General features: G+C 39.0%; 1 protein-coding gene and 1 non-coding gene across 2 annotated transcripts in view; one reads left to right on the top strand and one right to left on the bottom strand.

Moving 5' to 3' along the window:
• LOC141655373 (uncharacterized) overlaps positions 1-12,605 on the top strand; it is a 37,042-nt gene extending 24,437 nt beyond the window's left edge. The window contains exons 4-6 of the mRNA XM_074462458.1: positions 7,088-7,169; positions 7,252-8,465; positions 8,540-12,605. Coding sequence (XP_074318559.1) covers positions 7,088-7,169; positions 7,252-8,465; positions 8,540-12,605 — 5,362 coding nt within the window. The remainder of the gene's footprint in view (positions 1-7,087; positions 7,170-7,251; positions 8,466-8,539) is intronic.
• A 4,641-nt stretch (positions 12,606-17,246) lies between these two features.
• LOC141657994 (small nucleolar RNA R71) lies at positions 17,247-17,353 on the bottom strand. Its single transcript, XR_012548906.1, has one exon. It is a non-coding gene; the product is annotated as a small nucleolar RNA R71 (small nucleolar RNA).
• Positions 17,354-23,204: the final 5,851 nt, after the last annotated feature.

Raw genomic sequence — 23,204 nt, forward strand, 5'->3', positions numbered from 1 at the left:
TCCACATTTGATGCCCTTTACAGATCCATGTGGAGGGGGGATACGGTACGGCCCGAGAGTAACCAAGCCGAGGAAGAAGAAGCCGGGAAGAAATTTTAACTTGCGCAGAATACGCTCAACACTCATCGAAGGTCCATACCACGGCATAGACTACGCTGGGGGCAAATTGATGGGGCATATTCTGCACCCTCTGACCGAGTCAACATATTGAGCAAGGTCAAAGACATCTACAAAGAAGTCAACGTATTAGATGCCCTAACCGACGCAGACTGCCGGCTGTCACTTGGGTCCCTACTGGCAACTAGCCAGCCGGGAGGCATATCCGCGTACTCATATCCAAGACCCCTTGGCATGGAGTCAACCAGGTCCGCCGGCCTGCCATGGGTCCCTCGGCCGAGGGTAGAATGGGGTCTTTCCACCGCTCCGCCACTTGGCCACTTGGCCACTACGTGACAAAAGGTGAAAGTCTATAAATACTCCTCAACCCTCATTGAGGAAAGGATCCGAAAATAATCAGTTAAACACACTAATCTGGTATAAACTCCCTTATCTCTCTACAATATACATTGTGCCAAGTAACACAAAACTTAATCCCTTTTAAGTTTACTGAATTGAGCGTCGGAGTGAGTTCGCTCGGTACCAAGCCGAGCCCTCAGTTTGTTCATTGTTTCAGGAGAGGCCGAAAGGAAGAGTCAAGCAAAGTCATCATTCTACAAGCTTACGTGGTAACAAATCCTGCTCCGGAATTACACCCGGAACAGCTACTTTAGTCTAGATTAATTGAACAATTACGGATTCAATATCTAAACATGCAATAGATTAATGAAAGCAATTACTAATTGATCAGATTAGAAAGAGAAACAATAATCATGAAATAAGAGCAAGAGACATAAACAATACTTGAGAAATAAAGAAAGAAAGAACAATCTCAAAATTTAATTAATCGATAGCTTCAATTGTTGATCCAAGAAAGGAGGATTACTTACTCATAATTTTCTAAGAAAAAGATGAATTAGGGTTCTTCAGTATTGTCTAATGATAGTAATAATGATAATCGAAAAACAATAAAACATAAGTCTTATGTATAATAATTTCCTAAAGCAAAATAACAAAATAAGACAATCTCGTCTTCAGCACATGGCGACCCGCCACCTCTCAGAGGCGACCCGCCAGGCGGCTAGCCACCAAATCCTGGCTACCGAGCTGCTTCTTATTGACATTCTGACCTCTTATGGCTAATTGCCTGGGTTGCCTGGCTAGCCTCCTGTGCCGCTTGCTTGGCTTGTTAGGCTAGTCTCTTTCGTTCCTTGTTTCGTCTTCTTCTTGTCAACACAAGCCTCTAACTTTCACCTTGGGTCTCCGACTCATCAAACATCCAAGTTCAAAACTCAATTTCTATCTTGACTATCCATACTCGGGATAACTCGGTACAATTACATATTATAAGCACGAAACAAGTGCTAAACATGAACACACAATATCCCGCATAAGGTACCGCATTTAGCTCCTTTAAAATCACTTAATCAATCGTCTTATCATATATAAAACCCGTTTTATCAAATATTTAAGTGCTTTTAGAGAATTAGAAATGTTTTTACTAGGATAATTAATTTATTAGTTCTTTTAAAGTTGAAGTTCGCATCGAACCTCTTTGTAGACAAGAGTTGACATTTGTAAATGTTATTTTATAACTTGACTATCAACAATGCTCCAAAATCAGAATATTACAAGTGGCTCGTGCTTTGCACGAGCATTAAATTTAGTTCTATACTAGTTTTCTTGCCCATGCGTTGCACGGATATTAAAATAATGTGTGATAAATTTCACAATAAAATGGAATATAGACATATAGTACATCGTTCATGTCTAAAATTTTATGTATGCCGCATGACCAACAAACAATTCCCGTTAACATAATATTGACATAAGAATAAAAGAGTGTTTGATTAATAAAATACTTTTTTTTTAGGAAAATAAAACCAACATGAAGTTTATATATATGATACTTAGACTGATAGTTTTTAGAATTTGTTCATTAATACCTGTTTGTTTTTCAAATGGTCAAGGAAAACAATAATATCTACTCTGCATATATAATCAACTCAATGATGCAACAAATCTCTTTCTTTCGAATAACAACCATAATTATTCATTGCTGGATCAAATTGTAATGATGTAAAAACATTTAGAGGTAGTTAGAATATTATATCTCCCGGTCAAACTATAGAAGTACGTTTGAATGTGAACCAAATTCCGACGCAATACTACATGGTTAGGGCTTCTTATGACCCTCTCTCTCTCTCTCTCTCTCTCTCTCTCTCTCTCTCTCTCTCTCTCTCTCTCTCTCTCTCTCTCTCTCTCTCTCTCTCTCTCTCTCTCTTTCTAGCAATAGTCTTGGCCCCATCTTCTCATTTGAAACAAAATCTTTCACGCAGACCCCTATTTTTCTTCCCTATTCACACACATGATCTAAAAGAATCTTATCCCTTGAAAGATCGATTCTTGTCTCCGAAACTTATCTCAAATTTATCCAACCAAGTGAAAAACTAAAGCCCTACTTCTAGAAAAATACACCATCCAATGGAAACTAACCCTTGCTCTCGACATTGTTGTTTTGTTAGGAAAATAAAACCAATATGAAGTTTATATATATGATACTTGGGACTGAGAGTTTTTAAATTTTGTTCATTAATACCTGTTTGTTTTTTCAATTGGTCAAAGAAAACTGTAGTATATACTTTGCATAATCAACTCAATGATGCAACAAATCTCCTTCTTTAGAATAACAACCATAATTTAATCATTGTTGGGTTAAATGGTAGTTATGTAAAAACATTTACAGGTAGTTAAATGTTATATCTCCCGGGCAAACTATAGACGTACCTTTGAATGTTAACTAAATTCCAACGCAATACTACATGGCTGGAGCTGCTTATGACACCCCTCCCCCCTATAACAATAGTCTTGCCCCCATCTTGTCATTTGAAACAAATAAAATCCTTCACGCAGAACCTTATTTTTCTTCCATATTCACACATATGATCTAAAACAATCTCATCCCTTAAAAGATCGATCCTTGTCTTCGAAACTTCTCTCAAATTATCCAACCAAGTGAAAAACTAAACCCCCCACTTCTAGAAAAATCCACAATCCAATGGAAACTAACCCTTACTGTCGACAATGTTGTTAGAATTATGATTTTACTTTAATTTGGATTGATGGGGTTAAGATTAAGTTTATCAGTATGATCATTTGAAGTTTCTTGTTATTATTCATGTTACCTATATGTTTTAACGTAGGCGATATTTTGCTGATAAATAACCTTATTTATTATCACTATCCTCGTTAAACCCATCACCCTCTACAAATGCACCCTCCCTCCACCCCACTAATTTAACCGCAAAATAAAACATCAGCAAGTGTAATTAGTTCTTACTACTTGAAACAACATCCAATCCACTACCACTATCACTACCTTTCTGCCACGTTTTACATCTAAGAAGTCATAAATCACATTCACTTCCAGGAAACAACAATCTTTACTTCAGATGATATGGATCCTCGTCTCCCTTGTCGAAGACAATTTATTTCTCCTTCAACAAAGAAAAGTTTAAGAAGGAATCTTCCCTCTTATCTCTCTCCCTTTCCCTTCATAGTTTTTTTCTCGTCCCCTCCCCTACCTCCATTCCAGATACTCAAACAAAGTGTTTGGGTACTATGTTTGTAAACTGAATAAGTTTGAATATTATATATATACACGAACTTTGCTATTTATTTCATTTTGCATAAATAAATCTTACTACCTCCATCTCATTTTTATTGTCCTTTTTTCTTCAAATTTTATTATCTCATAATTATTATCCCCTTTCTAGATCCAGTAAGGAAAAACTTTAGTCAACCAACTCATCGCAATCAACCTCATTCCCACTCGAAACAACCTTTAGCCCACTACTTAATCCCTTCGGTTCACACATAAAACGGTCTAAAATGCAAAGCTTTCATCTCTCTCTTAAAAAGTCCATCTAACTAACAGAAAACTAACCGCTACTTTCTGAACTTCAACATTTTTACATCCCGTAAAGATTAAGTTGAACATGACAAAAAAAATGCAGAAACTTAGCTTTTGTTTGATAACGACAAATTGAACATTTTTTTTAGCATTTTGAGAGTTTTTACACTATTTAAATAACAAATGTGTTATTTTGAGTGTTGATCATCGACATATTGAAATAGTAGATTGTGGTGTAATTTCCTGTTTTACATTATGACCTTTAATTAGTATATTGTAAGAAAATAAAAATTGAGTTTTTTTTATCTCCGAGGAAATTAAAGATCAAACTTTATCTTTATCATATTTATAATCAATATTCTTCACTTAAAATATATAAATTTAAGCAAGTTCAAATAAGTTAGCTAAAAGTTATAAATCACAAATTGTACGAAGCAGTATAATCATTTTTTTTATTAATATGGAATAAATGTCATAAACTTCATGAGAATATTAATGCGGTAGAGAACTAAAGAAGAGTTGGCAAGTACGTGACCCCCTTTTAGGTTTAAATTTTTTTCATTTATTTTTATATTTTTGCCTAAAGGTGGTTAAAACATCGTATTATGCATGACGGATATGTTTCACCCTTCCCCAATTCGTATCTCTCCCTAAATTATAGTGATGATGTGCTCAATTTACACACAAATAAAAATATATAGCATCAACAATAATTAGTTTGCTACATATAATTGAATAGTGCCATTTTTTATGCATGTAAATTTGTCAGAAGAAAAGCTTGAGAGAGACGATCTTCACTATTTTAGAGAAAGACTACTCTTACCCTTTTATGTGTTTTCCATGACTCTTTTTTAAATGTTGATCGTTGCTTGATTTGAATCTTAACCTTATACATATTTCTATAATAAGTGTATCTATTTACTTTCAAGTCTCATTCAAATCTATTTTATTACTCGTGGTACCATTTTTACTTTAAATTGTAAAACAACCGCACAATAAAATTTTTCAAAACATTTACTCATTTGTCATAATATGATATTTCGATTCGCAAATTAGCAGCAACTTTCTTTATCTTTTAATATCCCTTGAAAAATAGATATCAACCTTTGTACTTATCAATAATTTGTGAATATGTTATTTAAATTTTGATTAATATACTTTTATATAATGACAAATGAATGTAAATAATATATAATAAATTATCAATAGAAGTTGAAGTGTATTGTGAGGGAAATAACTTTAAAATTAGTAGGAGAAATACATATGACATTTGAAAAATAAACTTCGTATTATGTATAATTAAATATGACATTAGCAATAACAAAAGACGTAGGGCATATTTCAGCAGTCATTTTACTCTTTACATGAGTAAATTTCATGTAGTACGTATTATGCATGCACATTTGTCACAACCCAGTTCGGCCTAGGGCCTTTTAGCCTCATAATACCTCATTTTTTTAATCGATTTGTTATAAAATTGGATATTATAAATATATCAAATGTTTTTTTTCCTTCTAATTTAATAAAAAAGTGAACAAATACTAATGAATAGTTTTTTAATATTAATAAATTGTAGATAATTAATTTATTTCCTGTTTCTAATAATAAAATTGTAAAATAATTAATTAATTCTCATTTCTAATAGGAAAATCATATTCCTAATTATAATAGAAATTTTTTAAATAATTATTATCTCCTAATTCTAATAATATAATTAGGAAAAAAGCCTTAATAAATTGTTAGTTTATTTCCTATTTCTAATAGGAAAACTGTAAAATAATTAATTAATTCTAATTTCTAATAGAAAAATTATATTCCTAATTATAATAGAAAAATTCCTATTTCTAAGAGGAAAATTATAAAATAATTAATTAATTCTAATTTTTAATAGGAAAATTATATTCCTAATTATAATAGAAAAATTGTAAATAATTAATTATCTCCTAATTCTAATGCTAATAGTATAATTAGAAAAAAAAAGCCTCCTTTAGTTATATATATCTATCTATATTATTAAAGAAAGCTTTTTTCGAGCGATTACAGAGAGTCCAACTTTGTATAACTACCTATTTATTTTAAAATATGTTAATTAAATTATGATAGTAGTCTTTGATCGTATTTTAACATCTAATGTATTTAAGAGATCGAATTAGGGTAAATCCATCAATATTATATTATAGAGTCCTACAAGGTTACAGAGCGTAAAATTATTCTAAATGACTTTGGTGATTAAAGACTCATTTTTACGAACAACTCTACCTATACTACGAGATAAGATATATATAATTGTAGAATTATATGGGTCTAAGATATAATAATATAATAATATAATTAGACGAATCTTGTGAGGAGATGATTATTGTTAAAAATCGTAATCTAAAATCTAAAATAATACTATAACAATCCTTAATATGCGAGAGCTAAATCCGACTTGATTATTAATCATTAAGGCTCGACATTACGCGAAGACAATTCTAATTCTAACACAATTAAAAGACTACGACGTTAATATATATTTCGATTTTCGCCTTTTAATTTTAGATATTCAAATAATCCTACTATTCTCTCATTGACATAGTCCTACATGATAGAACACTACAAATAGGCCCGTGCATCGCACGGGCATTAAATCTAGTTGATTAATAAATGAAGCTTTTTTCGAGCATTGTGAGAGACTCCAAACTTTACAAACTACTCTAGATATAAGATAGATTTTATTAAAATTAAATTTATACCAAAACTCTACGGTTTAATACTTCTCAATGTACCGTAAATTGTTCTAATTATTACGGATCGGGCTGGACCACAAATACTTGGGTAAATATACCCTATACAAGAATTGGGTAAAGATTTGACAAATAGCGTCTTCCTAGGGCTCTATGGAAGCTGAGTCCTAGGCCATCTATGATTGCTCCTTCTTGATCAAGGATCCTATCTACATCGTGTGTGTAGTTTGGTTTCTTAGTTTTTCTTTCTTTGGTACGTTTGCTTTGCTGTTTTGTGCTCAAATTCGGTTTAGGAAAGTTTAGGGTTTTTGTTTTAGGGTTTTTGTTTGTGGTATAATTGTGCGTTATTTAGGGCTGCTATTAGTTTGTTTTCTTCTGGATTTTTGACGAGAGCAATTCAGATGGAGTATGGAAGGTGTAGTAAGGGTAAAGGGGTGATGGGAGAGAGTTCGTACAGAGAGAGAGAGAGAGGCGTTTGCTTGGGAGGTTGATGAGGATGAAGGTCACAATGGGCAGGCGGAAAAAGTTCTTGTTGGGAAAATTTGGGCTTCGAAGACGATAAATAGCAAAGCAGCCATTGATACAATGCTTCGACTGTGGAATCCAACGGGGAAGGTGATGGGTAATGTACTCGATGCCAGGGAGAGGACTTTCATATTTCGCTTTGAGGATGATCGAGATAAGGCTAGGGTTATTGAGGGCCAGCCATGGCACTTCGACAAGTTTGTATGGTGTTTTAATGAACCTAGTGGTGAGGGTAAGCTGTCTGATACGCCTCTTGATCGTTTACCAATTTGGGCTCGTATATACGATCTCCCGATTAAAGGACGTACTAATGAAGTTAATTTGAGAAGGCTAGGGGAGCAGTTGGGGACATATGTTGTGCGTGACAATTTTCCTTACCCGGAGTTAGAAAGGGCGGTTCGTATTCAAATACTTCATAGTATACGAAAGCCACTGCAACCCACGGTGGAGATTCGGCTGTCTGATGGGAAGATTAATACTTTCGAGGTCAAGTATGAGAGGCTGCCCCTGTACTGCTATGGGTGTGGCGTGTTGGGTCATGGTCTAAAAGACTGTGATGCTGGTCCGTATGACGAAGACTGTCTGCGTTATGGGGAGAAGCTGCGGGCCTCACCGTGGAAAGGTGGCAGGGCGGGTGTTGCTGAGGGGCGTAAGACTAGTAGAGATTTAAGACCGGAGTTTGAAGAGGAGTTTCGTCGGAGTGAAGAGGAGATGGTGGAGAAACTGAAACGGATTGCGCTGTCTGGTAAGGTTAAGTTTCAGAAATCTGCGGGTTGTTTGGAGTTGCAGAGTGTGATGGAAGGGCGTACTCAGGGAGGTTTGGAGGAGGGTGTCATAGGAGGTATGGGATCTCTGAAGTGGGATGGCGGCAGAAGTGAAGGAGGATCGGTTGTTGTTGATAAGAGTGTTGCGTGTAGAGGTAGCTTGACGGAGGAGTCTTTGAAGGTTTGTTCGCTGGGCATGGGGCAGCCGAGTGAGTCTTTAGCTGGAGTGGTCGGTGTGGAGTCTAGCGTAGTGGATACGGTTGTGGTGAAGCCTAGTGTGAAGAAGTGGCAGCGTTGTGAGAGAGGGGAGCATGGGGAAGGATTGGTTTCACCTAAGTTAGTTGATAATGTGGTAATAAATGATAATCAAAAGCGGATGAGAGCTGTTGATGTTGAGGATACTGGTTGTGTTTCGAAGAAATTCGCTTGTCACAGGGATGTGTATATATCTGAGGCGGAGGTTGACCTGAGTCAACCCCGCCGGGCCCAATGAATATCTTGAGCCTCAACTGCAGGGGGCTGGGCAATCCCGTTGCAGTTGGAGGGCTCCGGAATCTTGTCCGGAGGGAGGCCCCGGCTTTGGTCTTTTTGTGTGAGACTAAGCTGAGTAGTGATGAGATGAGGTTGGTTATGTTACGGTTTGATGACTATTTTGGTATGGCAGTGGATAGCGTCGGGCGGTCTGGAGGTCTTGCTTTTATGTGGAGGAAAGATATTCATGTGGTATTTCGAGCTGCTTCTGTTCACTTTATGGATTTCGATGTGCGGATAGATGAGTTGGAATGGAGGTGTACGGGGTTTTATGGGTGGCCGGCAGTGCAGGACCGTCATTTATCTTGGGAGCTTCTTCGGTCCCTTGCAGCGGGATCACATATTCCGTGGTTGTGTATGGGGGATTTTAATGAGGTGCTTTTTGCTAATGAGATGAAGGGGGGGAGTAGGGCACAGCGGCAAATGAACAACTTTAGAGATGCGGTGGATGTTTGTGAGCTGAGTGATTTGGGGTTTGAAGGGTACGGGTTTACTTTTGATAATGGTCAGGCTGGAGTGGATAATAGGCAGTGTCGGTTGGACCGAGCTTTGAGTAATGAGGACTGGCGAGAGTTGTATCCGTATGCGAAGGTGATCAATATGTGTCGTGAGTGGTCAGACCATTCACCTATAAAGGTTGTGCTGGATGGCCGTGAGGGGTTTGATGAGAACCGAATGCGTAGGTTCCGTTTTGAACAGATATGGGTGGGAGAGGATGGGTGTGAAGAGACTATAAAGAGAACATGGGAGGAAGAGGACTGGAATGTGGTGGATACATTAGCTAGGTGTGCGAGAGAATTGCAGAAATGGAAGGGGGTGAGTATAGGGAAGATAATGCGAGATTTGAGTCGTAAAAGAAAGCGGTTGGAGTGGCTGAATATGAATGAGCGAACTATAGAGAATGTGCGGGAACGGAAGGCTGTTGTTAACGACATTAATAGGTTACTTCGTCAGGAGGAAATTTTTTGGAGGCAGAGGTCGAGGGCATTATGGCTGAAGGAGGGGGACAGGAATACTAAATATTTCCATCGAAAGGCGGGTCAGAGGAAGAAGAAGAATCGGATAGGGAGGATTGTAGTTGGCGGTGAGAGGGTAGTGACCGGAGATGCGGGTATTAAAGGCGCGGCTGTCGAGTTTTTTAGCGAGTTATTTACATCTTCGCAGCCGGGTGATTTCGAGGAGCTGCTTAGTGGTGTGAAGGATAGGGTGACGGTGGCGATGAATGAAAGTTTTAAGGCGGAATACAGAGAGGTGGAAGTGTTCGAAGCATTACAACAAATGCACCCGCTGAAAGCACCTGGTCCTGACGGTATGAATGCTCTATTTTATCAAACTTATTGGCATATTGTGGGACCATCCGTCACAAGGTTAGTACTTCGTATTTTGAATGGTGGTGAGAGCCCTGCTATTATTAATAGCACGCATATTGTTTTGATCCCTAAGAAGAAGGCACCGGATAAGTTTGCTGACTATCGCCCGATAAGTTTATGCAATGTTTTGTATAAATTGGTAGCTAAGGTGCTTGCTAACAGACTGAAGATGTTTTTGGGAGATTTGGTCTCCGAAAATCAGAGCGCTTTTACTCCTGGTAGATTGATTTCAGATAATATTTTAATTGCTTTCGAAATGTTTCATTATATGAAGAATGCTCGAGGTGGGGGAGGGCATATGGCGCTAAAACTGGATATGGCAAAAGCGTACGACAGGGTTGGATGGGTTTTTTTGGAGAGGGTGCTGCTATCAATGGGGTTCGATGGGGGTTGGGTGCGGAATGTGATGAGGTGTGTTCGAACTGTGTCGTATGAAGTGCTTATCAATGGGTCTCCGTCTGAAGCTTTTGTGCCGAGTAGGGGTTTGCGTCAAGGTGATCCCTTATCTCCCTATTTATTTATTCTTTGTGCAGAGGTATTGTCGAGTATGATTAGGCGAAAAGTGGAGGAGGGTGTGCTACATGGCATCCGGATAGCGCCGTTATCACCGGTTGTTTCTCACCTTTTTTTCGCTGACGATAGCATAATTTTTGTTAAAGCTAGTGAAGTTCAGGCTCGTGTTGTCATGGAGGTTTTGGGTAAGTACGAGAGAGCTTCTGGTCAAATGGTGAGCAGAGAGAAAACGACAGTGTCTTTTAGTAAGGGTACAGCTGCTTGGCGACGGGATAAGGTGTCCTCAATTTTAGGTGTACAGGTTGTGCAGCAGCAAGGGAAGTATTTAGGATTACCGACGGTTATAGGACACTCCAAGCAGGTTCTCAACAAGATTGTTAGGGACAAATTGAATAATAAGATGCAGGGTTGGCGTGGTAAATTATTTAGCAGAGCTGGTAGGGAGACTTTGATAAAGGCAGTTGCCCAATCTATTCCTACATATGCGATGAGTGTTTTTAAGTTACCAGTTAACTTCTGTGACGAACTTCGTTCTATTGTCTCGAGGTTTTGGTGGGGCTCTGAAAATGGGAGACGGAAAATATCATGGGTGGCTTGGGATGCTATGTGTCGTTCGAAGGCAAGGGGAGGTATGGGGTTTAGGGACTTTGGTAATTTTAATTTGGCCCTATTAGCGAAGCAAGCTTGGCGATTGTTGTGTAACGAGGGGAGCTTGATGGTCCGTGTTCTCAAGGGTAAATATTTCCCGAACTGCTCTTTCATGGACGCTGCTGTTGGTAATAATTCGAGTTATACCTGGAGGAGTATTTGCGATGCGAAGCATGTGTTGGGGTTGGGAGCGCGAAGGAGGATTGGTGGCGGGAGGGAGACAAGGGTGTGGTTGGACCCGTGGATTCCAGGGACGTCGTCTAGATGTGTAATTTCGCCACGCGGGGATTTTGATTTGGGGATGCGAGTTGAAGAATTAATGGTGGAAGGGGAGGCGAGATGGGATAGGGGAAAGGTTGAGGCTATGTTTTTACCTTTTGAAGCGGAGAGGATCGTGAATATACGGTTGAGCGAGCTGGCACAGGCGGATTGTTGGACGTGGGATGGCACGCGTGATGGGGAGTACTCGGTACGAGAGGGTTACCGGCTGTTAGCTGCTGAGGAGAGTGATGAGGGGGAGCAGTCCGATGCTTCAATGGGCTGCTGGCTTTGGAAAGTAATTTGGAGTACCCCGGTGCTACCTCGTATAAAAGTGTTCATGTGGCAACTGTGTAGTGATGCGCTTCCGGTTAAGGGTAATGTAGCAAAACGGGTTCGAGGTTTTGACGGGTCTTGCCCGAGGTGCCATGATGTTGAGGAGTCTTGTATCCATGTTGTTCGGGATTGTGGTTGGGACGAAGAGGTATGGGAGTTACTCGGTATGGAGGTCTTCAGGAGTAATAGTAGTATGCGCATAAGGGAGTGGGTGGAGGGAGTGTTGCGTGGCTTGGGAAAGGAGGAGCGTGTTCTATTTATGACCGCCTGCTGGGTGATTTGGGAGCAGAGGAATAAATTGTTATTTGATAATGGGGAATGGACGGGGGAGGGGGTTGTAAGGAGGATCTCGGATATAGTATGGGAGATGTCGGGTTTGGATGTGGATAAGACTGAGGTGGGTAGGAGGGAGGAGGAGCCGTCGAGTGGTGCTAGCTGGGCTAGACCGTCTGATGGTATGTGGAAGATAAATGTTGATGTAGGTGTGAAGGAGGGTATGGGTGTAGGATTGGGTGCGGTCTGCCGAGATGGTGATGGACGGGTGGTATGGGCTGTGTTAGTTCAAAGCTCGGGGATTTGTTGTGTGAAATCGGCTGAGGCGGAAGCTATTCTTCTTGGCTTAAAGGAGGCGAAGCGTGTTGGGATGCGGAGTATTATTATCGAGAGCGATTGCCTTAATGTGGTTGCTGATTTGAAGGGCAGGAAGAAGGGTCGTGGTGACATTTTCCTTATCTATGATGAGATTTTTAGTTTAGTTCCGTTTTTTGATTCAGTTATTTTTAATTATACTCGTAGGGTGTGTAATAAGCTAGCTCATTTAGTGGCTCATGCTACGCCATGGACCATAGGTAGAAGGTTTTGGATGGATAGTTTGCCGCAACCTTTTGTGAATGTTGCAGAGCAGGATTTGATTAATATATGTTAAACCGCTTTGGTTTATTTCAAAAAAAAAAAAAAATACTTCTCAATGTACCAAAATTTTTATACTCTTATATAGACTAAAACTCTTGACTACAAAGACTCATATTATACATTAGACTCGCCCATAATGATTCCTATAAGTAGTCATGGGTGATCTAATACTTATGCATCCCCACCCGATGCTCTCTTACCACCTTTGGGTTCTCTTTTGCGTTTGTTATAAATTGTGAAGCTAATTTGTCTTATATTTGCAACTGATTTTTTTTATAGATTTTACTTTGTTTAATGTTCTTTCTGGTGACTGATATTTACATCATGTGTGTATGTGAGCAACTTATCTATTTATATAAGAGTTGTAATTAAACAATTTGTTATCTTACAGATCGCAACTACAACATCATAGAATCCATATTTCGATTGAACGCAAAAATAAACATCGACTTTTTTCGAGTTTATTCAGTACTCAATAGGTATTTTACTGTGGTTTATTAGTAAACTTTTGTAATATATATTCAATTTAGACCATTGCTAGCCTAAATCTCTCGGGGTATTGTGCAGAAAATTTCCTATAATGCAACAAATTGACTAAAGGTACACTTTTTTACTCATTGCTTTTATATTTGACGTTTTAAATTTTGGAACTATCCTAATTATAACGCTTTGAATTGATATATTTAGGAAGGTGTGATTTTCCCACAACAAATGATTATAAATGATGATAAACTTGCTTATTGATATTGTTTTAATATATGATATTACTCTTTTATGTAGTTCCGAGACGAATTGGGCGTACATTACTTCATCTTGCTCCTTCGAGTAAACATGAGGCACGTTGAAGAAGAGAAAATGACAACCTAAAACAAAGTGAGGAATTATTGGGATTTGTTCCACCGATCCACTTGATTAGTAATTGGCTTATCTTTATATAAACTCAAATATGGTAATCAGAAATAAGATTTCATCATAAAGACAGTTGACAATGACTGGGTGTCTGAGTTAATACACTGGCTTACACTCTAGAGTGATCAACTTCCTTACATTTATTTAATTATATCAAGCAATTAGATACGTCTATACATTAGCAATTATTTTAAAGCACACACTTGGTAAATATATGTGGACATGGGCCACCCGCACGCCAAGCCAATCTGTGGACATGCGGCAGTTTCTGAGTAAGAGGTGAAAGTACGTATTGGGAAACAATTGTGGGATGCTTGGAAACCGTTCGAATCCAATTTATACCTAGGTCAACCAAGGCAAAAAGCGGTGTTTCACATAGGTACTAAATATAAGGAATCGTCCCTCATTAGCATCCTATCTCTAGAATGACTCTCGTTCGCCCTGGATATGGTAGTCCACTATCCAAAGTTTCTGAGTAAGAGGTGAATGTACGTATTGGGAAGCCCTTTAATCAGACACCCAATCCCTCCTGCGGTAGCGGGCTCTATTGATCGATCTTGATTGGTTGAATGCAAAAGTTGATAAAACGGGTAAATGCATGAATGCGCATCCACAAGCTTAAACGTAACATGTGAGGTTTATTATGTCGGTTGTTTATCCAAATATCAAGTAATTGATGTCGAGTTGCATTTAGTGTTGATTTGCACGCAAGACGGAAATTAAACATCCATTTACCGAGTTTGGTTTATGGTGCATAACATGATCCATTTGTCTTAGAAAAGCGTTTTGCAAATACAAAGTAAAATGTGGACTTGTCAATCTGATCCGTCCTTTATTCGGGTTAACCGAAGTCGGGATTGTCCTAGACGAGTGCTGGAAAGAAAACAGGACCTGCATCAGGCAGCCTATTCAGCCTATTGAGGCGCGAGCCTTAGGGCGGTGCAAAGGAGCCTGCCCAGGTTTGAAAACTGGAAATCAGAGGGCCTGTTTAGGCGTGAGGTAGCAGACGACCCAAAGGGGTGTCTCCTGGTTGTTAAAAATGTTTATGAAATTGTTTGTAAGAGGGCATTTGAACCCGTCTTTGTTGAAAAGGTCGTTTAGACCGCTTTTGTGCTAATATGAAGAACGGGACTTGAATAATCATCATTGTGTTGACATTATTCGATGTCGGGTTCGGTTTTTAAAGCTTGACATGAATGGTTTTGTGAAAATGGATGTAAAAATGTTTATTATGAACTAATTGTGTTAAGTTCATTGTATTGTAATTAGTCAATTGATGTGACCATAATTGGCGCATATTTAGCCCCCGAATTACCATTGTTTCCATGCTTTTTAGTGCCTATTTGGGTCATTTCTTATCTTTAGTTCTTTGTTTTGCATATTCTTTGAGATTTTGATCCCTTGGTAGGAAAGGAGTAAGAATCTTGCATTTTCATGGCAAAACGAGGCTAAATTGATCGTATTCAATGACCAAGCATCAAGGAGAGACAAGACTAGAAGGCCTTTGTACATAGCATAGTAGAAGAGCAATGTTGAGAAAAGGATCCTTGAGTCCCCAAGGAAATCCCCAAGGAATTCATGAAGAAAAGGGAAGAAAAGAAGAAGAATTGACGTTTGCGGACAATCCGAACGGATTGTATACAATCCGCCCGTCCGTCCAGCCCAATCCGAGCGTCCCTCAAAGGAATCCGCTCGGATTCCCCATCGCCAATCCGAGCGTCTTGCCCAAGGATCCGCTCGGATTCCTCAGCCCCTGCATCCGGCCGTCCCGACTCCCATCCGCACGGATTTGAGACAAAGACGTTTTCATTCTTCAAAGCTACGATTAGAGAAGCCCTTCTCTCAGAAAATACCGGAGTCTCCTTGCTCAACTTAAAAAGTGTAATTACTAGTTTAGCCCTTAGTTAACCCTAATGCATCCTCCCTAATTTTCACTATAAATACCCCATTAGTCTAATTAGAGGAGCATGTTCTTCTTATCAATAATTAGTGTAGTTAATATCAATCAAATCTCTCTTTAATATTGTAATCAAGTATTAATCAAGTTTTAATCCAAGTATTAGTTCTTTAATCTCTCTCTTGTTCTTCCTTTATTTTGGGTAATTGAAGATTATTTGGGTTATTATTGGGAGATTGACAACCTCTCAATCTAGGATTCAAGTACTTCTATTATTCTTGGTTTATTATTGGAATCATTAGTAGGTATAATCTCTTAATCCCTTTTTAATTATTGCTAATTACTTTCATTTATTCATCATGTTTCATTATGTTAGTATGATTGACAACCTTTCTAGCATGATCAATATGATAATGAGTGAGTAGTCTCTTAGCTAGGGTTTAATGGGTGATTAGGGGAAACCAACATGGGGAATGATTCATGCTTAAATTAATATGCTTTCATATCTTATTTGTTTGCTTGTTTTGATCTTAATACATGCACATGTTATATTTGATGAAATGCTAAGCCTATGAATCCTTGCATTTACTATCATCTCTTATCTATTCAACTTGACTTGTAAGACATAACCCAACTCGAGTCTTGTTAGACCATGCATGTGTTGAGTAGGAAAGATTAAGTCGACTTGTAGGTGTTGTACAATCTAATCGATTCGGCTCCGGGACCCAAACTTTCCTAGGATTGTAAGATATAACCCAACTCAATCCATCACAACAATAATTGCTTGCTTATAATTTGAGAACATGTTTGTATGATCATATCCCATGATTCCCCTATGAACCCATGACACCCTAGTGCCTTTAATCAATTGTTTACACCCCTTATTTTATTCACCTTGCTAGTTTATTTTCATTGCTATTTTAGTTTAGTAACCTTCTACATCAACCCAATTTGTGACACCCCTAGACACTACTAGTTACAATAGAATTCTCATTTCAATACCCGTCCCTTGGGATCCGACCTTTACTTGCCTCTTTACTAATTGTAGAGTTGTTTGTGAAGTATAAATTGTGTTTTGTATCGACCATTGACCAACGACCACATATGCTTAATTGTGAACACGAAATAGACTCGATCAAAAAATGGCGCCGTTGCCGGGGACGGTGTTTAATTGATTTAAGATTTCTTTTATTGTTTTTAGTTGTGTCTTTTTCACCTTGGGGAAGTAAAACTCCTCAAGGTTTGTTCTAATTTTTTTTGAGTTGTTTGATATTTTGCATGTCTAGAAGGTTACAAAGAGATTTGTTACCTTTTGACCGTGAAATCGAAAGAACCTTGACGAATAATAGGAGACTTGTTAGGAGGAATTTGGGAGGTGTTGGTGAAGTTGTTCAACCCACTAGTGAGTTTGTCAATCCTTTCGCAATAGAAGGAGAAGAGAACCCATTAAACAATACCACACAAAATCCACCTACAATTCCTAAATTCTCGTCACACTCTATACCCACCGAGGAGGATCTACCAAATGGTACTCCTACCCCACAACATCTTACCGGAAATTTTATTGCCAAGTCCGCCTTCATCCAACTAGTTGAGAGGAGCCAATTCGGGGGAATGCCTAGTGAGGACCCTCATTCTCATATGGAAACCTTTTGCGATTATTGTGAAGCTATCTCTCAAACGGGCGTGACTCAAGACCAAATAAGATGGGTCTTATTTTCTTTTTCGTTAATCGGCACCGCAAAGCAATGGTTGAAGGGCCTTGATAAGGCCACCCTTGGAATAGATTCTTGGAAGAAGCTAGCTCTAGCTTTCTACAAAAAATTCTACCCACCGGAAAAGACTAACATGCTAAGAGCTCAAATTACGGGTTTTAAGCAAAGGGATGAAGAATCTTTGTATGAAGCTTGGGAGCGGTTCAAAGGTATTTGTCGCTCATGTCCTCACCATGGACTTAGCGAATGGTTTTTAGTGCAACAATTTTGGAATGGCTTATATGAAGATTCAAGGAACATTCTCAATATGGGATCAAATGGAATGTTCACCGAAGTTGATGACAATCAAACATGGAACAAGATTGAGGAAATGGCGGTCCATAATTCACAATATAGTAGACCTCGCAAGGCTACTAGAGGAGGAAAGTATGAAGTGGATTCCGTTACTCAATTGGGTGCTCAACTTAGTGCTCACATTGACACAATCAACTTGAAGTTTGAACAAGCTATGGCTAGACTTGAGGAAAACTCAAAATCATCAAAGCATCATGTCAATGTCATGACGGCATCCTCATCAATCCCAAGTGGGATATGTGAGAATTGTGGAACCTTGGGTCATGACTCAAGTGAATGTAGGGGAACAACCGAACAAGTTAATGCTTTCCAAGCTTACAAAAGTGGTACCCCTTATTCAAATTTTTACAATGAAAACACCAAGTTCCATCCAAATCTCTCATACAAAAGCCAAAATGTTCAAAACCCTCAAACAACATACACTCCACCACCCATGAGAAATCAAAATCAAAGACCCTTTTACAATCAAAACCAAGGTTACCAAAATCAAAATCCATACAATCACCACAATGACCAAGGTTTTGATGTCCAAAAAGCGGTCCTCCAAATGCAAAAGAATCAACAAGAATTTTTCACCCAAATGCAAAAAGATAGCCAAGCAAAAGACACCACCATCAACAACATTCTAGCTCACACCAAGATGTTGGAAACACAATTGACCCAACTAGCATCTTCAAGCTCACAAAGACAAAAGGGGCAATTACCACCTCAAAGTAATCCCCCTAGACATGAAACGGTTAGTGCCATTCACTTGAGAAGTGGTACAAGATATGAAGCACCGAAGGAGCAAGTTGAGGATGAAGTTGTGAAAGCTAGTGAAAGGGAAGAAATTGTGCAAAGTCCCAAAGAAGGGGAATCATCAAAAGAAGAAAGTTCAAAGAAAAATGAAGACAAAGCCAAAGAGAAGGAGCCCATTGTGATTAGACTTCCTTTTCCAAGTCGTCAAGCCAAGCCCAAATTTGATGATCAACTTGGAAAGTTCATGGAAATTGTGAAGAACTTAGAAGTCTCAATTCCTTTCAAGGAATTAATCAATCACGTTCCGGCCTATGCAAAGTACATGAAAGATATCCTCACAAAGAAGAAGTCGATCCGGAAACTTGAGACTATCGCCTTCACTAAGGTGAGTAGTGCAATACTTCAAGGGAGTTCACCTCCAAAGTTAAAGGATCCGGGAAGCTTCTCAATACCGTGTACCATTGGCGACACAACGATCAACAAAGCCTTATGTGATCTAGGGGCTAGTGTGAGTGTCATGCCGTACTCGGTGAGTAAAAGGTTGGGAATGGGAGAGCTTAAATGCACCAATATCACTCTTCAAATGGCCGATAGATCGACGAAGACACCATTAGGGATATGGGAAGATGTCCCCGTGCGAATTGGGAAGTTTTTCATCCCGGTAGACTTTGTCATTGTTGATATGGAGGAAGATTCCAACATTCCAATCATCTTAGGAAGACCTTTCCTACACACCGCGGGTGCGGTGATTGATGTGAAACATGGAGAGCTCACTCTAGAAGTGGGAGATGAAAGCATAACTTTTAATCTTGACAAAACCATGAGAGCTCCTCGTTTGCATGAGCCATGTTTCATGATTGATCATTATAGCCGAAAAGATGAAAGGAAGAAATCGGAACTCCAATGGAGGAAGAAAGTTGAAGATGCTCCATTCAAAGAGCAAGTGAATTGTGACAAGGAGAGCTTGCAAAGCTCATCAAAATCAACCAAGGAAGAAGATGATGGCCTCATTGGCCAAGAGAAGAAATTGGGAGAGTTGTCTCCATCTAAGCAAGAGATTTTCAATGATCAACTCAATGAAGTTTGTGGTCTTTGGGACGACGAATTTGAAGGGATCTTTAATCCCTACATTGGGCATGCCATCGATCATGATCAACAACAAGGGCCACGGTCTATTGAGGACCTCTACCATAACAATGAACAAGCTTTTGATTACTTCTTCAAGGTGTTGAGCAACATCAACAACACCTTGAACATGCCCCCTTGACATCTCATCAAGAATGAGAGTTTGGTGGAGTCCTCCCTAAACCACCACTTGTAAATATTTCTAACTCCCTAACTTACTTTTCAATTTTTGTATTGCATTTTTGTCATTTTTGGATTTTTATTTACTTTGATCAAAATAATTGTCATGAAAAGAGAGAAGTGAGGGAGGGATTAACGATTTTAATTAATGTGTAGTGCTTTACCTTAGTGTGGGGATGGCAATTGCCTAGGCTATTCATGCCTTAGTAGTGCCCCCACAATGAAGAACACAAGATTTGAAAGAAAGAAAGAAAGAATGATAAGGGAATGCGTTTGTGCACGGATGGAATCAATCCGTGTACACAAGGACCAATCCGAGCGGATTCCCGAGAATCCGCCCGTCTCGAAGAAGATCCGAGCGTCCCGCCGAGAAGACGCCTGCGTCTTGGGCTGTCTTTGAAATTGCAAAATTTCTTGATCACAAAGAATCCGAGCGGATTTTTGGAAAGACGCCCGTCTCCTAGAATCCGTCCGTCTTGTGAACAAGACGCCCGTCTTGCAGCTGAAGAAAAACAAAGAAAAATCTCTGGACTAGAATCCGTCCGTCCTGCACAAAATCCGCCCGTCCCATCACAGAGGAATCCGAGCGGATTCCCCAGAATCCGCCCGTCTCTAGGCGGGATTTTGAAAAATTTTGAAGCTGTAGAATCCGCACGGATTGCGCCCAAATCCGCACGGATTGTCCCTGCGTCTTGAAAAATCTCGACTTCTTTATAACCCATCCCACCTTCATTCATTCATTCATTCATTCATTCATAAACACTACCCACAACATCAAAACCCTCATCCTCTCCATCTCAAAAACAAAAACCCTCAACAAAATCCACCAAAATCAAATCAAACCATCTTTCAAACAACAAATCAATCACTCCATCTACAAAATCTTCACCTTTGAGTCGATTTTTGTTCTCATAAAGGCAAAGCCTTTCACCTTCAAATCGATTTGGGCATTCTACAAATTGAAGATTTTTGACTCTTTACTTGGTTAGTTCATCAAATGGCAAGAACAAAGGGAGCCACAAAGGCAACAAAGGCACCAAAAGCAAAGGCTCTCTCTCAAAGGCAAAAAGCTCTACAAGCAAAGAAAGCTTTGGCAATGGTGGTTTCAACACCAAACTTGGAAGTGCAACAACAACAACAAATTTCTTTGGAAGCATCACCTTCTACTCCGGTAATCGATCAACTCTTGCATTATCCGGAGGTAACTTTCATTTCCGATACCCATAGAAATACATTTGTCAAGTTTGCTATGAAACAAATTCAAACCACCAAATTCATATGTAAAGATGCTTTGGAGAAATTGGGTGTTCTTGAACAAACAAAAGCCTTTTTCAATGCCATGGGTTTGAAGAAATTGTTTGAAATGAAGGAAGTAACATACCCCTCCCTTGTCTTGGAATTCTGAAGTTCTTTAAAAGTGACAAAAGTTGAGAATAGGGAAAATATTGAGTTTCGTCTAGCTAACACTAGTAGACGCATTACCTTTCCGGAATTGGGTGAAATTTTGGGTCTTAGCGATGAGCATAAATTTTATAAGCAATATGGGAAGTATGACCCCGAGCCTCTTTGGGAGGCAATCTCCGGGAAGAAATTTGAAGATTTTCATGCTTGTCGTGCTCTTTTGGTCCATCATCCGGGCATAAGAGTATGGCACAAAGTTGTGGGAAACACCATAATTGCTAGGAAAGACACCAATCATTTCACGGGACTCGATTTTATTCTCCTTGAATCAACTTTGAATATTGGAAGAATTCACACCAAGCCTTACAACTCTTTGAGGCTATTGGTTGATAGATGGCTCCATGTAGATAGTGGGAAGAAGGGTACAACCGTTATTGTTAATGGCGGCCTTGTCACGGTCCTAGCCAAGCACTTTGATCCTAATTTCAATAAGGATAACAAGTACAAGGCAAAGGAAGGTGGCCATCTTATTGATATGTCCATCATGATTAACAAGTTTAAGTGGGTTGCTCACAATCCCCTTGACACCAAGTATGGGTGGCTTACTAGTAAGGCTCGATCATTCACTTTACCCGCAAAGATTTGCCGTCTTAGTGTCCATAGGACCAACTATTTACTTCCCTATCCGAAGAAGCCGAGTACATCATTCAACAACAAAAGGGTGATCATGAAACTCCCTCCTCTTCCATTGTTATACCGCCTTACCCCTTTGTGTATGAAGAGTTCAAACCGCAAGGAATTGAAATTGGAAAAGACTATGTCACTCTTCTTATGCAAGCCATGCACAAGCAAGCTTATGAAGATCGGAAGAATGCATATTTGGCTCAATATCCTCCCCTCCTACATCTAGCTAGGCAAGGACTCCTTGATCCATCTTGTCCTTTGCCTAGTTGGGCGGATAGAGAAGCCTTATTTCCGGGTGCATCTAGGGACGTGGTGGAAGACAATGAGGTTGTTGGAAATGATGAAGAAATTGATGACAATATTGAGGAAGAAGCAAGTGGAGATGAAGAAGGAAATGGTGAAGATGGTGAAGATAATGATGAGCAAGATAATGAAGAAAGTGATGAAGAAAGTGCCAAGGAAAGTGGCAATGTGACCACTTCTCATGAGGGAAGTGGTGATGATGATAGCATGATGGAAGACTAGCCTTGGAGACTCCTACACTCCCATGGTTTGTCTATATCTCTTTGTATTTTATTTCATTTTGATCATTGTTGGTTTAGTCCTAGCAACATCAAAGGACTCACACCTCGGTACCATTGAGGTGTTCTTTATTGTTCCCATTTTTGAAAATCCAAAATGACAATCTAGTTTCATGCATAGCATAGTGTGTGCATGAACTATACCCATGCTTTAACATTAGCAATAGTGTCTTATTTGGTTTGGGGAAGTTAATGCATACACAACGGGAGGTAATCTAAATTATCCTCTCCGTCATAACAAAAACCATGCATCATGTAGTATAGCTTAGTGTAGAATTGCATTTAGTATAGAAATCATGCATCATTTTTGCATAATTTCTATCATTTTGGCCATTGAGGACAATGCCCATATTAGTGTGGGGATGGGAATTCTAACACTTAACTTTTATTCAAAAACCCAAAAAAAAAAAAAAAAAAAATTGAAAAATTTCAAAAATCATAAAAATTGAAAAAATTGAAAAACCAAAAACAAGTTCATTTCCTTTGTATATATTGTCTTGTATATATTGTGTTTGTTTATCCTTCTTCACTTTGATTGACTACGCCACATCCGAGACATGAGGATATTGAAGACCGCATGGTATGATCTTTCCAATCTCCTTTTTCCTCTTTATGTTAATGACTATGTGGCTTTATTTTGATTGATGCGGTAAAAACAATGTGAACTTAGGACTTGCATTTAGTTTATTTGGCATACTAGTTGGTAGAATCATTTGCATTAGGATGTGTATATGCTAGTTGCATCATGGCATGTAGTTTGCATGTTAGAAAAATTTTGCGAAACCGTCTATTTGGGAAGCTTGACAAGTGTATATAGGCCCTAGTAGATGCTTTTTATTCTTAAGACTTTGCTTGTTAGAATACTTGTAAAACACCCTAGGATGTGTCATGCTAGTATCCTTTGACCCATGGTTTAAGGCCTAGTCAAGAGTACCTTGTGGTGTGATAACTCCTTGGCTACCGTTTATTCCAAGGTGACCCTTGAAACCATGCATACTTCTATCATTCATCCATGTTCTACCATACAT

The sequence above is a fragment of the Silene latifolia genome, chromosome 5, assembly GCF_048544455.1.
Source record: "Silene latifolia isolate original U9 population chromosome 5, ASM4854445v1, whole genome shotgun sequence".
Classification (NCBI taxonomy): Eukaryota; Viridiplantae; Streptophyta; class Magnoliopsida; order Caryophyllales; family Caryophyllaceae; genus Silene; species Silene latifolia.